Consider the following 17,762-nt stretch of genomic DNA (forward strand, 5'->3'; position numbering starts at 1 on the left):
CGTCATTACGATCTGTGCCAGGCATCTAGGCTGCACCCATAGAAACATAATTACTAGATTGGGCATGGACAGTAATTTTATGTATATGACGGCATCACCTGGCATTAACGTCTGGCATGTCTGTAAATATTATCTTAATGAGTGTGATTACGTCTAAACCCAATTACTGAGGGCTGTAACTGTAGCACAGTGGGAGGGCTGTAACTGTAGCACAGTGGGAGGGCTGTAATTGTAGCACAGTGGGAGGGCTGTAACTGTAGCACAGTGGGAGGGCTGTAATTGTAGCACAGTGGGAGGGCTGTAACTGTAGCACAGTGGGAGGGCTGTAACTGTAGCACAGTGGGAAGGCTGTAATTGTAGCACAGTGGGAGGGCTGTAACTGTAGCACAGTGGGAGGGCTGTAACTGTAGCACAGTGGAAGGGCTGTAACTGTAGCACAGTGGGAGGGCTGTAACTGTAGCACAGTGGCTTGTGTATGTGGAGCAATCTACCTGTAGCCTCTAGGCCAGACATTATAGTGTCGTTTCCTGTAGCCGTTTCTCACTATATGGAACGATTACTGTATATAAGACATTATGGTGTCATTTCCTGTAGCCGTTTCTCACTATATGGAACGATTACTGTATATAAAACATTATGGTGTCATTTCCTGTAGCCGTTTCTCACTATATGGAACGATTACTGTATATAAAACATTATGGTGTCATTTCCTGTAGCCGTTTCTCACTATATGGAACGATTACTGTGTATAAGACATTATGGTGTCATTTCCTGTAGCCGTTTCTCACTATATGGAACGATTACTGTATATAAGACATTATGGTGTCATTTCCTGTAGCCGTTTCTCACTATATGGAACGATTACTGTGTATAAGACATTATGGTGTCATTTCCTGTAGCCGTTTCTCACTATATGGAACGATTACTGTATATAAGACATTATGGTGTCATTTCCTGTAGCCGTTTCTCACTATATGGAACGATTACTGTATATAAGACATTATGGTGTCATTTCCTGTAGCCGTTTCTCACTATATGGAACGATTACTGTGTATAAGACATTATGGCGCTGGGGTGGTTGTGGGGCCTTCCCTGTGCCTCCATGCATGTAAGCAGCAAGAATCGAGGACAGAGCGGTCTGTGGCCGCCCGGTGTTTATGCTCTAGGGATGTGGGGGGGGGGGGGGGGGGGGGTGTGATCCATCACCGGGTAGCAGCTGTCTCGGTTACCCAGGTGTCTAAGCACAGCCTTGCACAGTCATCTCACCTTCTCCTTTGGGTCGCATACGTGGTGCAGCTGGGTAGGGAAAACGGCTTCGAATTACCTTCAAACTTGCACTCACCAGCTGGTGTTTCCTCAGGTGTGTCTGTAGTTAGTAGTATGAATATATACTCAGTCTGAATCATCCATAATATTAGTGGAAGCCCAGTAAATTGAACCACCAGGGTAAAAGTGTAGGCAATCAGCATGTATTTACATAGCCGTGAAATACACAGAGTATAGAAAACATTAGGAACACCTGTTCTTTCCGTGACAGACTGACCAGGTAAAAGCTATGATCCCATATTGATGTCACCTGTTAAATTCAGTTCAATCAGTGTAGATGAAGGGGAGGAGAGAAGTTAAAGGATTTTTAAGCCTGGAGACAATTGAGTCAGTGTCAAGTGTCAAGAACTGCAATGCTGCTGGGTTTTTCACACTCAACAGTTTCCCGTGTGTATCAAGAATGGTCCACCACCCAAAGGACATCCAGCCAAATTGACCCAACTGAGGGAAGCATTGGAGTCAACATGGGCCAGCATCCCTGTGGAACGCTATCGACACCTTGTAGAGTCCATGCCCGGAGGAATTGAGGCTGTTCTGAGGGCAAAAAGGGGTGCAACTCAATATTAAGAAGTTGTTCCTAACGTTTTATACACTCAGTTTATATAAGTGGTGCCGTGTGCATGTGCTGTATCACCCATGTAAAAACATGATTTAAAAAAACATCAAGGACGTACACTTCATTCTTTATGAACGATGAACAAGTTGTCTGTTAATGGGGGAAAAGAACAGCAGTACTCAGATAATTACATAATAAACAAGACAAGAAGTGTCAGAGTGTTTCAGTGATGCATTTTAATTACACAATATACATGTTCAACACACACACACTGCTTACATCGGATCAATAGGAGAATGGTAATTAAAACAAATCAAGTCAATATCTCTGTCCATCTTGCCTTCGGTCCCTCAGGAGTGATGAAGACATCATCCTGACTACACAGTCATCAACCTGGGACCTTATTTAAAACATCTCAGAGTAGTATACTGCCCTACCATGAAAAAAGGCAGTAACAGCTCATAACATGGAACTGAGAAAAATGGCTTTTATTTACCTTGGTTTCACAGTAACTTTATGCAGTTACTGCTAACATGACCGCCATTTTCTCCAAAACACAGAGGCAGGATACTTGTCCACCTGATTAAGCACGTGTTTAATGTAGCAAAAATGGCTAACTCATTTGCGACCAGATGAGCAGTTACTGCCTTCTTGCTTGGTAGGGTACTATAGACTACTGATCATCATTTGACTTTCTGACCGTAATGAATTAGATTATCTGGAGAGAGGACCTGATCCTAGAGCAGCACTCCTAATCTGAGATGCTTGATGAATACAGGACTCAGGTTTGACAGTTGAAATGAGTCTATGCTGTGTAAGATCATTAAGCTATGTCATCATTCACTTGCCACAGCACTACTGTAACAGTTCCTGAGCAACAGTAGCAGTGCAGTAAGCAGCAGCCTATAATAGAATACAATCACTCTGTTACACCGGCATGATTCAAACTAACAGTAATAATACCACAACATGGCAGACGATAGCATAGCACAGGGGAAACAGCACTTCAAGGTAGCTAGGATGGAGATAACAGACCTGGGTTCAAATACTATTGGAAATCTTTCAAATACAAATTTGCTTTAGCCTTCCTGGAGTGTGGGTGGGCAGGGTTTGCCATTTTGGGACTATCCTATTGGTTATATTGTGCCATGCAAGCTCAATCAAGCACAGCTTAAAAAATGCGTTATACAAGGTTGTGTAAATTCAGCCAGTAGTTTTGAAAGTAGCGCTCGTGTACAACAACAGTACCCATTTCGTAGAATATGTAACGAAAGCCAATTCGTAAAATACGTCCTGAATTTGTATGTGCTGAAGATCCCATTCAATTTCTTTAAGTGTTTTAAATAGTACTTGAACACATGTCTGGAAAACAGCAAATTGGAGATAGGAAAGTGTTCCTAACCTGTTATTAGTGGATGCATAACATCAGCATCGCTCATGCAAATAAATTATAGAAGGATAAAAATTACTCTAAGCAAAAAAAATAAACAAAAGCAGCATGGATTTAAATCTAAATAATACAGCGTCAAAAGACTTCATTCAGGAGCATTTTAAATCTTAATGCATTTCAAACTATATCTACAACTTCACAATAGTAATACAACAGTCAAGTCATTGTTCTGTAACGCATTCTTAAAATCAAACAAGAGAGGAGTGAACATTTTGCAGCTTATAGGCTACATAAGCCATAGATCCTGATTAGGACTCTACTCTGATTTAAAGCAGCCGTATGTGCGAACTAGCCAGGTCAGTGGCTAACATCTTCCTCTAAATATCATGGTACATTTTTTTAATAAACAATTTATATAGTATATGTCAAAAAAGTTGTACCCTGATGTATTTACCAATATCACCGTCAACATTAAAATAATCAAATGAAGGACCACTAGCTGCATTGGTGTTAAAAAGTACTAGAAACAGAAATGTAAAGTGACCAGCCATTAATCTTTCTCTGAGGCATACATTCAAGTAAAACCTTGACATCCAACCGTTGGACATGACAAGATAGTTATCCCCCCCCCCCCCCAAATGGTATATGTTTGTTTATGGTCCTAACCTTTAAAATTAAGTTATTGGTGGCAGATTAGGTTCAAGTCAAAGTTAAAAAGACAAAAAACTATTTAAATCCAAAATATATCCCAGATATATCTCTTATACCGTGTCAGGATATAAATGGTTGTGATCTTTTGTTCTTTTTAAAAGGTGAAAAGGTGCTTCATTGGAGAACAGTCAGTCCAGTCGTCAGAAGAGGAAACCGCTTGTGTTCCAAATAGCACCCCATCTCCTATAGAACGCACTGCTTCTAACCAGAGCCCTATATAGATCTATTAGTGGGGTATTGGTAAGTTATCTACTCTGGCTTACAGAGTATGATAATAAGAAACATTCTGTTGATGTTGCCAGACCTCTCTCTCCAAGTGCTGCCAGAGCATAGGAACAGTCACTGTCAAATGGGTGCAGTAACACATACATGGGTGCAGTAACACATACATGGGTGCAGTAAAAACACAACAATAAACGTATTCTACCAATCTAAAATACATTGTCTACAACCACAGAGACTAACATATACATTATATTATTCTATGTATGATTCAGTGTTAGGAGAGAGTTTTAGGTGAAGTTAGTGTTGTGTGGTGGTGGAGTCTGAGACCTACTCCTCTACAGCTTGGAGTTGAAGATGGGAATACCATCGTACATGTCATGTTTGAGCTTGGCCCACTCCGTCAGCCTCTGGACGGTGGTCTTGTCCCTGGTGAGTATCCGGGCAGCTTTCTGCAGCTTCTCCTGGTTCCGGTCCAGATAGCGCAGGCCCTCGGCCTGCAGCAGGTTCAGCTTCTCACCACGGCTCTCATCCAGGGCGATGTCCTCGTTCATATAAGGGTTGAAGCGGAAGTACGAGTCAGGTGGAAGGAGGGCATCGAGCATGATGTGGACTTCTGATTGGGAGAATAGGGAGGGGGTGTGAAGGTTACACAAAAACACAAACAGGTCAAAATGGCACAAATACATCACCTTTGAAAAACTGTTCCCGTCAATGTTACCTCACTCACTTCTCTGTGGGAATGTGAGTCTCAGTTCAGGAGACATGTGCCATTATAGTACATAACAGATAGACTTTGACTCTGTTCAACACACTTTTCAGACGACAAATCTGGAGGCTGAGTGGTGGATTCTGGGTCCCAACCAATGCTCTATATAAAATCATTATCACCACAAATACGCTGAGATGGTGGAAGGATTGTTTTCACTGTTCTCATTATAAAAACACTCCACCCTAGAGCTATAGATCAACTAAAACTGCATTCCCTCTGTTGCGGCGCTGCGACTGGCCCTCTGTGGTATCAGTGGTGTAGTAGTAGTAGTGAAACAGATGAGTGCTGTGTGTGATATCAGTGGTGTAGTAGTAGTAGTAGTGAAACAGATGAGTGCTGTGTCTCTCTGTGTGGTATCAGTGGTGTAGTAGTAGTAGTAGTAGTAGTAGTAGTAGTAGTAGTGAAACAGATGAGTGCTGTGTCTCACTGTGTGGTATCAGTAGTGTAGTAGTAGTAGTAGTGAAACAGATGAGTGCTGTGTCTGTGTGGTATCAGTAGTGTAGTAGTAGTGAAACAGATGAGTGCTGTGTCTGTGTGGTATCAGTAGTGTAGTAGTAGTGAAACAGATGAGTGCTGTGTCTCACTGTGTGGTATCAGTAGTGTAGTAGTAGTAGTAGTAGTAGTGAAACAGATGAGTGCTGTGTCTCTCTGTGTGTTATCAGTAGTGTAGTAGTGAAACAGATGAGTGCTGTCTCACTGTGTGGTATCAGTAGTGTAGTAGTAGTGAAACAGATGAGTGCTGTGTCACTGTGTGGTATCAGTGGTGTAGTAGTAGTGAAACAGGTGAGTGCTGTGTCTCTGTGTGGTATCAGTGGTGTAGTAGTAGTGAAACAGATGAGTGCTGTCTCACTGTGTGGTATCAGTGGTGTAGTAGTAGTGAAACAGATGAGTGCTGTGTCTCTCTGTGTGGTATCAGTGGTGTAGTAGTAGTGAAACAGATGAGTGCTGTGTCTCACTGTGTGGTATCAGTAGTGTAGTAGTAGTAGTGAAACAGATGAGTGCTGTGTCTCTCTGTGTGGTATCAGTGATGTAGTAGTAGTAGTGAAACAGATGAGTGCTGTGTCTCTGTGTGGTATCAGTGGTGTAGTAGTAGTAGTAGTGAAACAGATGAGTGCTGTGTCTCTCTGTGTGGTATCAGTGATGTAGTAGTAGTAGTGAAACAGATGAGTGCTGTGTCTCTGTGTGGTATCAGTGATGTAGTAGTAGTAGTGAAACAGATGAGTGCTGTGTCTCTGTGTGGTATCAGTGGTGTAGTAGTAGTAGTAGTAGTAGTAGTGAAACAGATGAGTGCTGTGTCTCTCTGTGTGGTATCAGTGGTGTAGTAGTAGTGAAACAGATGAGTGCTGTGTCTCACTGTGTGGTATCAGTAGTGTAGTAGTAGTAGTAGTAGTGAAACAGATGAGTGCTGTGTCTGTGTGGTATCAGTGATGTAGTAGTAGTAGTGAAACAGATGAGTGCTGTGTCTCACTGTGTGGTATCAGTAGTGTAGTAGTAGTGAAACAGATGAGTGCTGTGTCTGTGTGGTATCAGTAGTGTAGTAGTAGTGAAACAGATGAGTGCTGTGTCTCTCTATGTGGTATCAGTGGTGTAGTAGTAGTGAAACAGATGAGTGCTGTGTCTCGCTGTGTGGTATCAGTAGTGTAGTAGTAGTAGTAGTAGTGAAACAGATGAGTGCTGTGTCTCACTGTGTGGTATCAGTGGTGTAGTAGTAGAAGTGAAACAGATGAGTGCTGTCTCACTGTGTGGTATCAGTAGTGTAGTAGTAGTAGTGAAACAGATGAGTGCTGTGTCTCACTGTGTGGTATCAGTAGTGTAGTAGTAGTAGTAGTGAAACAGATGAGTGCTGTGTCTGTGTGGTATCAGTGGTGTAGTAGTAGTAGTAGTGAAACAGATGAGTGCTGTGTCTCTCTGTGTGGTATCAGTGGTGTAGTAGTAGTGAAACAGATGAGTGCTGTGTCTCTCTGTGTGGTATCAGTAGTGTAGTAGTGAAACAGATGAGTGCTGTCTCACTGTGTGGTATCAGTAGTGTAGTAGTAGTAGTGAAACAGATTAGTGCTGTGTCTCACTGTGGTATCAGTGGTGTAGTAGTAGTGAAACAGATGAGTGCTGTGTCTGTGTGGTATCAGTAGTGTAGTAGTAGTAGTGAAACAGATGAGTGCTGTCTCACTGTGTGGTATCAGTAGTGTAGTAGTAAAACAGATGAGTGCTGTCTCACTGTGTGATATCAGTGGTGTAGTAGTAGTGAAACAGATGAGTGCTGTGTCTCACTGTGTGGTATCAGTGGTGTAGTAGTAGTGAAACAGATGAGTGCTGTGTCTCTCTGTGTGGTATCAGTGGTGTAGTAGTAGTGATACAGATGAGTGCTGTGTCTCTCTGTAGTATCAGTGGTGTAGTAGTAGTGAAACAGATGAGTGTTGTGTCTCTCTGTGTGGTGCTCCTGTAGTTTGGGATGAATCTTTCTCGCTCTACACCCATCTCCCCTTTCAGGGGGTTATTTATAACCAGCAGATTAACACGCTTAAAACACTGTTTTCCTCTTCAAAAACACTCTCCCCTAGCACCACGGCACTCACTGAGACCACCTCAGCCCTCTCAGTGCGTAAGCCAGTGTAGCGTTCAGGCTGTGTTGGTGTGTACAGAGATAAGGTGTGTACAGGCTGTGTTGATGTGAAGTGGACCTGAAGTCATGCAGGGGCTATGTGGGTATGCCTGTTTTAACGGGCTCCCAAGTGGCACAGTGGTCTAAGGCACTGCATCTCAGTGCAAGAGGTGTCACTACAGTCCCTGGTTCGAATCCAGGCTGTATCACATCCGGCCGTGATTGGGAGTCCCATAGGGGTGGTGCACAATTGGTCCAGCATCGTCCGGGTTTGGCCGGTGTAGGCCGACATTGTAAATAAGAATTTGTTCTTAACTGACTTGCCTCGTTAAATAAAGGTTAAATAAAAACCATTTACTCCAACCACAGACGGCATTCATTTCATCTCATCCTTACTGGGAAAATGTGGTGAGAATCAAAGTGGCCATTAGAACATAGTTACACTGCTATTGTCATTTTACAACTGCTTACTTATTTATTTTTCGTATTTTAAATGTTTAAACTGCATTGTTGGTTAGGGGCTCGTAAGTAAGCATTTCACTGTAACTGTACTGTTGTATTCGGTGCATGAGACTAATAGAATTTGTATTGCTGAAGTGATGCAGAGATGTATTACAGGGTGTATATCAGAGGGTACATGGACCCACCCAGACGTACCCTCTGTGTCGGTGGCAGAGCTGATGACGTTGGTGAGCTTGGTCTTGAGGCTGGTGTACGTGGTGTTGTTTTTGCCAGCCGTCTCCACGCGGCCCGTACCCAGTGACACCACACACTGGACAGGGGTATTGGGCCACAGGCATTGACACTCATGGATGGCCAACGCTGTGGGGTTGTTGATGAGGAGACCTCCGTCCTGGGGACAGAGAGAGAACAAACTATTATGATCCTGCTATTGCTATGCCCATTTGGGGCTCCCGAGTGGCACAGTGGTCTAAGGCACTGCATCTCAGTGCTTGACGCATCACTACAGACACCCTGGTTTGAATCCAGGCTGAATCACAACCGGCCGTGATTGGGAGTCCCATAGGGCAGCATCGTCTGGGTTTGGCTGGTGTAGGCCGTCATTGTAAATAAGAATTTGTTCTTAACTGACTTGCCTAGTTAAATAAAAGTTCTAAACATTTAAATAATACAGTATAGAATTTAAAAAGTCATGGCTACAGTTATGTACCAGCATCATTTAGCATTTAATAGTTATTGACACACTAAGTTAATTTCAAAGATTTCCATGCTTGTTGCAGTTTGGAAAGTAGGAAAAGCCAAAACGTCAGTTGTTAAATAATTTATGAACATCTGTGGAAAGGAAGGTAACAGAACAGATCAATGGTGTAGTTTCACACGTACAGGACACAGACACGCGTACAGGACACAGACACGCGTACAGGACACAGACACGCGTACAGGACACAGACACGCGTACAGGACACAGACACGCGTACAGGACACAGACACACTGCTGTAGCTTTTCTCTTCCCTTCTGTCTGACTGGCTTTGATATCGAACAGCCACCCAGGAGCAAGGTGGTGTCCACCCAGGAGCAATGTGGTGTTCACCCAGGAGCAATGTGGTGTCCACCCAGGAGCAATGTGGTGTCCACCCAGGAGCAATGTGGTGTCCACCCAGGAGCAATGTGGTGTCCACCCAGGAGCAATGTGGTGTCCACCCAGGAGCAATGTGGTGTCCACCCAGGAGCAATGTGGTGTCCACCCAGGAGCAATGAGAGTGTATGGTCTGAGGGGGGTGTTGAATATGCATGAGGCTGGGGGTGTTAGGGAGGCTGGGAGCCTCGGGTTGGCTACAGGATCAAACACTGAGGGGCCAGCCCTCATTAGGAAGGCCAGGCTGGGGGGGTGGGAGTTCTGGGGCCCGGAGTGTCTAGCTAGAAACTCTCTGGGGGAAGATTTAACAAGAAAATGTGGAATAAGTCAAAGGGATGTGAATACTTTTTGAAGGCAAAAGTCTCAACTAGAAGATGAATAAGTGTATTCCTACGAACTTGATTACTTCAACATTTTGTGAAAATAAGGCAACCCTTCCTAGACTACAGTACCAGTCAAAAGATTGGACACACCTACTCATTCAAGGGTTTTTACTATTTTCTACATTGTAGAATAATAGTGAAGACATCAAAACTATTAACACATATGGAATCATGTAGTGAGCAAAAGTGTTAAACAAATATAATTTAGGTTCTTCAACGTAGCCACCCTTTGCCTTGATGACAGCTTTGAAAACTCTTGGCATTCTCTCAACCAGCTTCACCTGGAATGCTTTTCCAACATTCTTGGAGGAGCTCCCACATATGCTGAGCACTTGTTGGCTGCTTTTTCTGCGGTCCAAGTCACCCCAAACCATCTCAATTGGGTTGAGGTCAGGTGATTGTGGAGGCCAGGTCATCTGATGCAGGACTCCATCACTCTCCTTCTTGTTTAGGTATCCCTTACACAGCCTGGAGGTGTGTTGGGTCATTGTCCTGTTGAAAAACAAATGATAGTGGGACTAAGCGCAAACCAGATGGGATGGCTTATCGCTGCAGAATGCTGTGGTAGCCATGCTTGTTAAGTTTGCCTTGAATTCTTAATAAAATCACCGACAGTGTCACCAGCAAAACACCCTCACACCTCCTCCTCCATGCTTCACGGTGTGAACCACATGAGCAGAGATCATCTGTTCACCCACACTGCGTCTCACAAAGACAAGTGGTTGGAACCAAAAATTTTACATTTTGACTCATCAGATCAAAAGGACAGATTTCCACCAGTCTAATGTCCATTGCTTGTGTTTCTTGGCCCAAGCAAGTCTCTTTTTATTATTGGTGTCCTTTAGTAGTGGTTTCTTTGCAGCAATTCAACCATGAAGGCCTGATTCACACAGTCTCCTCTGAACAGTTGATGTTGAAATGTGTCTGTTACTTGAACTCTGTGAAGCATTTATTTGGGCTGCAATTTCTGAGGCTGGTAACTCTAATGAACTTATCCTTTGCAGCAGAGGTAACTCTGGGTCTTCCATTCCTGTGGCGGTCCTCATGAGAGCCAGCGCTTGATGGTTTTTGCGACTGCACTTGAAGAAACTTTCAAAGTTCTTGAAAATGTTCTGCATTGACTGACCTTCATATCTTAAAGTAATGATGGACTGTTGTTTCTCTTTGCTTATTTGAGCTGTTCTTGCCATAATATAGACTTGGTCATTTACCAAATAGGGCTATCTTCTGTATTCCACTGCTACCTTGTTACAACAAAACTGATTGGCTCAAATGCATTAAGGAAAGAAATTCAAAAAATTAAAACTTAACATGTCACACCTGTTAATTGAAATGCATTCCAGGTGACTACCTCATGAAGCTGGTTGAGAGAATGCCAAGAGGGTGCAAAACTCAAAGCAAAGGGCGGCTACTTTGAAGGATTAAAACATTTTTTTTATACATGATTCCATATGTTTGATGTCTTCACTATTATTCTACAGTGTAGAAAATAGTAATAATAAAGAAAAACCCTTGAATGAGTAGGTGTGTCCACACTTTTGACTGGTACTGTATATGGAAACACTTCCATTGTGGTTGGTGGATGTGGGCTTGTCGATCGGTGTGTGTGCTGTACTCTGTGATGTACTCTTAATGGGAGGAAATCATGCTGCAGCCAGAAGCACTAGACAAAGTCGACTGACCGACCGGACAAAACAACTCAGTGCTTTTATCATCACTCGACCCACTGAGTGACTCCATTTTTCTTTAATTATGGCAGTGGCTTAGATACGGCACATCGCAGCTTCTTTTCCTTGATAGCTGGAGTGGCCAGATTTCAAATAGCACCGAGCACAATGCCTTCCACTCATAACCAGTGTGACCTAGTCTCCCAGTGAGCCGAGAGTAGAATCATTCTGAATGCTACAACTTGTCAATGACTCGGCACCTGTTAGGGTTATAGACAAGGGTCGGCTCATTGAAGCACAGGCTGCATCCCGAATGGCAGCATATTCACTACATAGTTCACTACTTTTGACCAGGGCCCTATAGGCCCTAGTCAAAAGTAGTGCACTATGTAGGGAAGTCTGTTTTTAAACACTGAAGACTATGAAGAGATTCCACGGTGTTATTATTATACTGGGTCTGGGTAGAAGACTGTTTCCAAAGACTGGTTTTGTTCACTGTGGGCGGCAGGTAGACTGGCAGGTAGGAGTGTTGGGCCAGTAGCCAAAAGGTTGCTGGTTCAAATCCCAGAGCTGACAAGGTAAAAATCTGTCGCTCTGACCCTGAGCAAGGCAGTTAACCCACTGTTCCCTGAAGACATGGATGTCAATTACGGTGTCAGACTTCTGATGCCATTGTATGCTTTGCAACACTGCTTGGGGTCTTTTCAGCTGAACACTCACTACAGTTTTTCTTTCCCAACTGATGCCAGTGCCACACCGAAGCACTGTTTGAGGTCTTTGGGGGGGAACTATCTGAGAAGCATACTGGTATGGCTTATACACTTGGACCATTGCCATGTTCTCACAGAAAGGGTCTCTTCAGAGTATAATTTGGACGGGAGGGTTAAAGTTAGAAACAATTATTTACTTAGGGGCCAAACTGTGGCAAATGAGCTGGGCACACAGAAAGAGGCAACAGAAGCTGCCTGTCAAACTCAGCATGACGCAGGTCAGGGGTCACTTCCCTTCAGAGGGATTTAGAGCTATAATGCAAGTCTCATTTTAATACCTCTATCCCGTAGCCAATGCCTGTATAGAAAGCAGCTCTTCCCACAGGTCAAAATGTCCTCCTTTGGGTGAAGGGTACAGCCCCTCTATTGAGGTGATTTGACAGAGTGTAACCCCGGTGCCAAAGGCTAAACTGCAATTGAAATATTGAAGAAAGGTTCAGGACGGCAGCTTAGCACCCCTTCAAAGTAGAACCCCCAGAATCAAAGGCAGAACAAGACAGAAAGGTGGAGCATGATGCAGAACTGCAAGCCAAAACATACTTACACTACATGCCCAAAAGTATGTGGACACCTGCTCGAACATCTCATTCCAAAATCATGGGCATTAATATGCAGTTGGCCCCTTTTGCTGCTATAACAGCCTCAACTCTTCTGGGAAGGCTTTCCACTAGATGTTGGAACATTGCTGCAGGGACTTGCTTCCATTCAGCCACTGATGTTGGGCGATTAGACCTGGCTTACAGTCGGCGTTGAACATTCGTGGCTGAGCCATTGTTGCTCCTAGACGTTTCCACTTCACAATAATAGCACTTACAGTTGACCGGGGCAGCTCTAGCAGGACAGAAATTTGACAAACTGACTTGTTGGAAAGGTGGCATCCTATGACAGTGCTAATGTTTGTCTATGCAGATTGCATGGCTGTGTGCTCGATTTTATACACCCGTCAGCAACGGGTGTGGCTGAAATAGCCGAATCCAATCATTTGAATTGAATAATAAACATTGTTTTGTATATATAGTGTAATATGTTTGCTGGTCTGGTGTTAAAAGATAGATCTTGTCCTCATACTCCTCCTGGGGCAACATTCCTCCTCTGGTGTTGTTCTCTCTCCTTCAGGCACTAATGGCTGATACACAAATCAGACTTGTTTTAGTCAGGCCACAAGATTCCTACTAGCTAATAAGGCTCTGCCTGCACCTGTGGGAGCATGTTTGACTGCTAAGATATTGGCGAATTAAACGGAATTAGTGTGTAAAAGAAGAAGTAGCAGAATACGTTCCATTAAGATCATATATACGAGAAGGGATGAAAGGATAAAAAAATAAATAGCTACAATTTAAGAGACGGTTAGTTCCTACTTCAAATTAATTCTGCTGCCATTACTGCCAAGACCTGTTGGCTTATCTGCATTGTTCCACTAAGCTGTTTTTAGGGGGTGTGATTTAGATAGAACCCAATTCCCATCTAGCGTTGTGATCAGTAAAAGTCATTTCACGCATCAGCGTTTGTCAGCGCCTATTAGCAACTTCCTCCTCACAAATATATATATATATATATATATGAGTCTCTCCATCCCTCTCCCCATACCTCCCTCTCAGCTATGCGCCAATAGCCCCTTGGGTGAGGGCCAAGATGAGTGGTCACAACACATGGGACACTCTGGTCCAAAGAGCCGGGTCCAGTACATGTGTTCCATGCTGCATTCACTCTTTTCAGCTCCAGTCAGCTGTTCTGGTCATTAGGAGCTGCTCTCAGAACGTCTGGCTGAGTCCCATAGTGCACTCTATTCCCTATATAGTGCCCTACTTTAGGCCGAGCTGGAGCCCAGTGCTGCTGGCTTGATTTACCCATAAGGACTTTGGCACTGAAGCTTAAACACGGTTTAATTGGGGAGAGGTTACATAAATCATTATGGACCATCTGATGGATGCTACCCAGTGTGTGTTACAATAGCAGCCCTGTTTTCAGGAGCCGATCCTTCAGCCTCCACGGTCATATTCAGCTAGGCCCTCACGGATATACTGAATAAGGTTTAGCATGAGTCTTCCTGTTCAACTCAGGATGTTAAGCTCAAACAGGTATAAAATCATGTTTACTACGCAATCAAGTGAATTAATCTGTCTGTTCTATTGATTAATTGTCCAGATTAAACCAACTCTTAGCTATGTAATCACAAGTATATTGAACAAGGTTTGCTAAATCAAGGGTGTTTGTTAAAGCAGATACACAACCTTAAATAATATCTATCCATCTGATCAAGTGAATAAATCAGGCTGTTCAATGAATCAATTGTCCAGATAACAACTAATCCATAGTCCCTTTCACCAATGAGGATGAGACAGACATACAATGGTGTTAGTGTGATGTCACCACCATCATCATCATCATCTAGGAATGAGTGGCCAAGTCAAACCAAAAGGTCTCCATGCCACATTATGTAATTACGCAGCCTGGTTCTCCTATTTGACCTTTGACCTGAGAGGACAGAAGGGTCAGAATGAGGTCCAAGCCGTCCTCCCACGAAGAAAATGGAGAGGGATGAAGTATTCATCTGTGTGAGACAGAGACACGGAGTGACAAATATGCCCTCAGGTTAGGAAAAGCAATTGAGTCTCTCCCACCCACCCACCCGAGAGCACTGAATTATCCGCTCCTCCTGCTGTGACCCCTGACATGTGACAGCACCCTCTTAGGCAATAGGTCATATTTGGCTGCCTCATATTCATATGGCACATTTTCACAGTCCCATTATAATAAATAAAGCAAAGTGATTTCCCAAGTGCATGAATCAGAAATGTCCCAGGGGAGATCAGTGGAAGTACAGGTCTAAGTGACTGAACTCACATATGAATGTATTAATACGTGATCGACGGACAGCCCGTTTTACAACAGCGGCTTCAATGCAGAGATTTCTATGAGAAAATCTCATTTGAGCCACTCCAGAGAGATGGCTGGTGCAGAGGTAGTACTGTGAGGGATAAGGGGGATAGGGATAGAGAGAGTGATGGAGGGAGGCAGTACTGTGAGGCATAAGGGGGTTAGGGATAGAGAGAGTGATGGAGGGAGGCAGGTTCTCACACAGCAGTCAGTCAATGTATATCAGTGGACTAGCCTAATGCCTAAAGAAGTGTGCTAGCACAACCAGGTGGGTGGCGTAGTGTGTGTGTGTGTGTGTGTGTATCAGTGGAGGCTGCTGAGGGGAGGACAGCTCATAATAACAGCTGGAAAGGAGATAATGGAATGGCACCAACACATGGAAGCCCTGAGTTTGATGTATTTGATACAATTCCACTTACTCCGCTACAGCCATTACCACGAGCCTGTCCTCCCCAGTTAAGGTGCCACCCACCTCCTGCGGTGTGTAGTGTAGTGTGTCTGAGAAAGAGATGGGAAGAGAGTGTAATGTGTGTCTGCAATAACAGAGTGAATGTGTGAATACCAGGGAGACAGTGTCTATAAGGGAATAGAGGGATACAGGAGTTGGATAGTAGCCTGGTGGAAAAGCTCCATGTTCCTCCAGGGTTTAACACAGGAGGAGAGCTGGCCCTGAGGAGGAGAGGAGCAGACAGAGCCCAAAGCACTTATTTATCCCCTATCCCTCCTCCACTTCTCCCCTAGCCCTCCTCCACTTCTCCCCTGTCCCTCCTTCCTGTCCTTTCTCCCTAGCCCTCCTCCACTTCTCCCCTAGACCTCCTCCACTTCTCCCCTAGCCCTCCTCCACTTCTCCCCTAGCCCTCCTCCACTTCTCCCCTAGCCCTCCTCCACTTCTCCCCTAGCCCTCCTCCACTTCTCCCCTAGCCCTCCTCCACTTCTCCCCTAGCCCTCCTCCACTTCTCCCCTAGCCCTCCTCCACTTCTCCCCCAGCCCTCCTCCACTTCTCCCCCAGCCCTCCTCCACTTCTCCCCTAGCCCTCCTCCACTTCTCCCCTAGCCCTCCTCCACTTCTCCCCTAGCCCTCCTCCACTTCTCCCCTAGCCCTCCTCCACTTCTCCCCTAGCCCTCCTCCACTTCTCCCCCGTCCCTTCTCCCCTAGCCCTCCTCCACTTCTCCCCTAGCCCTCCTCCACTTCTCCCCTAGCCCTCCTCCACTTCTCCCCTAGCCCTCCTCCACTTCTCCCCTAGCCCTCCTCCACTTCTCCCCTAGCCCTCCTCCACTTCTCCCCTAGCCCTCCTCCACTTCTCCCCTAGCCCTCCTCTACTTCTCCCCTAGCCCTCCTCCACTTCTCCCCTAGCCCTCCTCCACTTCTCCCCCAGCCCTCCTCCACTTCTCCCCCAGCCCTCCTCCACTTCTCCCCCAGCCCTCCTCCACTTCTCCCCCAGCCCTCCTCCACTTCTCCCCTAGCCCTCCTCCACTTCTCCCCTAGCCCTCCTCCACTTCTCCCCTAGCCCTCCTCCACTTCTCCCCTAGCCCTCCTCCACTTCTCCCCTAGCCCTCCTCCACTTCTCCCCTAGCCCTCCTCCACTTCTCCCCTAGCCCTCCTCCACTTCTCCCCTAGCCCTCCTCCACTTCTCCCCCGTCCCTTCTTCCCTAGCCCTCCTCCACTTCTCCCCTAGCCCTCCTCCACTTCTCCCCTAGCCCTCCTCCACTTCTCCCCTAGCCCTCCTCCACTTCTCCCCTAGCCCTCCTCCACTTCTCCCCCGTCCCTTCTCCCCTAGCCCTCCTCTACTTCTCCCCTAGCCCTCCTCCACTTCTCCCCTAGCCCTCCTCCACTTCTCCCCCGTCCCTTCTCCCCTAGCCCTCCTCCACTTCTCCCCTAGCCCTCCTCCACTTCTCCCCCGTCCCTTCTCCCCTAGCCCTCCTCTACTTCTCCCCCGTCCCTCCTTCCTGTCCTTTCTCCCTAGCCCTCCTCCACTTCTCCCCTAGCCCTCCTCTACTTCTCCCCCGTCCCTCCTTCCTGTCCTTTCTCCCCTAGCCCTCCTCCACTTCTCCCCTAGCCCTCCTCCACTTCTCCCCTAGCCCTCCTCCACTTCTCCCCTAGCCCTCCTCCACTTCTCCCCTAGCCCTCCTCCACTTCTCCCCTAGCCCTCCTCCACTTCTCCCCTAGACCTCCTCCACTTCTCCCCTAGACCTCCTCCACTTCTCCCCTAGACCTCCTCCACTTCTCCCCTAGACCTCCTCCACTTCTCCCCCGTCCCTCCTTCCTGTCCTTTCTCCCTAGCCCTCCTCCACTTCTCCCCTAGCCCTCCTCCACTTCTCCCCTAGCCCTCCTCCACTTCTCCCCTAGCCCTCCTCCACTTCTCCCCTAGCCCTCCTCCACTTCTCCCCTAGCCCTCCTCCACTTCTCCCCTAGCCCTCCTCCACTTCTCCCCTAGCCCTCCTCTACTTCTCCCCTAGCCCTCCTCTACTTCTCCCCTAGCCCTCCTCTACTTCTCCCCTAGCCCTCCTCTACTTCTCCCCTAGCCCTCCTCTACTTCTCCCCTAGCCCCCCTCGCCAAGCCCTCCTCCCTGTCTGCCTCATCTATGGAGGCAGCACAAGGCTGATAATAGCATCCCTTCTGGCCAATGACAACACAGAAAGAAATAAACTCTGCCAGGTTTACTAGCAATACTAGATAATAGCCTACATATTCAATATTTCAGTAGTACACTGGTACTTGAAGCAGGTGAAACCACATACTCAAAATGTCTTTATCTTAAAGGTTTTTAACTGAACATTTTCTGAAGCCCTCTCTTCAACGCTTCATTCTTAGTTCTCATCCTCTCCCGTCCATGTGAGTGACAGTGAATGTATAGACTGTATAGAGTGTAGTAAGTATGTATAGAGGGCCA

General features: G+C 45.8%; 1 protein-coding gene across 1 annotated transcript in view; it reads right to left on the reverse strand.

The window, feature by feature from the left end:
- Positions 1-2,100: 2,100 nt before the first annotated feature.
- Positions 2,101-17,762, reverse strand: part of LOC120066466 (calcium-independent phospholipase A2-gamma-like) — a 32,809-nt gene continuing 17,147 nt past the window's right edge. Inside the window, exons 9-10 of the mRNA XM_039017860.1 lie at positions 8,234-8,429; positions 2,101-4,821 (exon numbers count right to left, since the gene is read on the reverse strand). Coding sequence (XP_038873788.1) covers positions 4,544-4,821; positions 8,234-8,429 — 474 coding nt within the window. The 3' untranslated portion in view covers positions 2,101-4,543. The remainder of the gene's footprint in view (positions 4,822-8,233; positions 8,430-17,762) is intronic.

Source organism: Salvelinus namaycush, chromosome 21 (assembly GCF_016432855.1).
Source record: "Salvelinus namaycush isolate Seneca chromosome 21, SaNama_1.0, whole genome shotgun sequence".
In the NCBI taxonomy this organism is placed as follows: domain Eukaryota; kingdom Metazoa; phylum Chordata; class Actinopteri; order Salmoniformes; family Salmonidae; genus Salvelinus; species Salvelinus namaycush.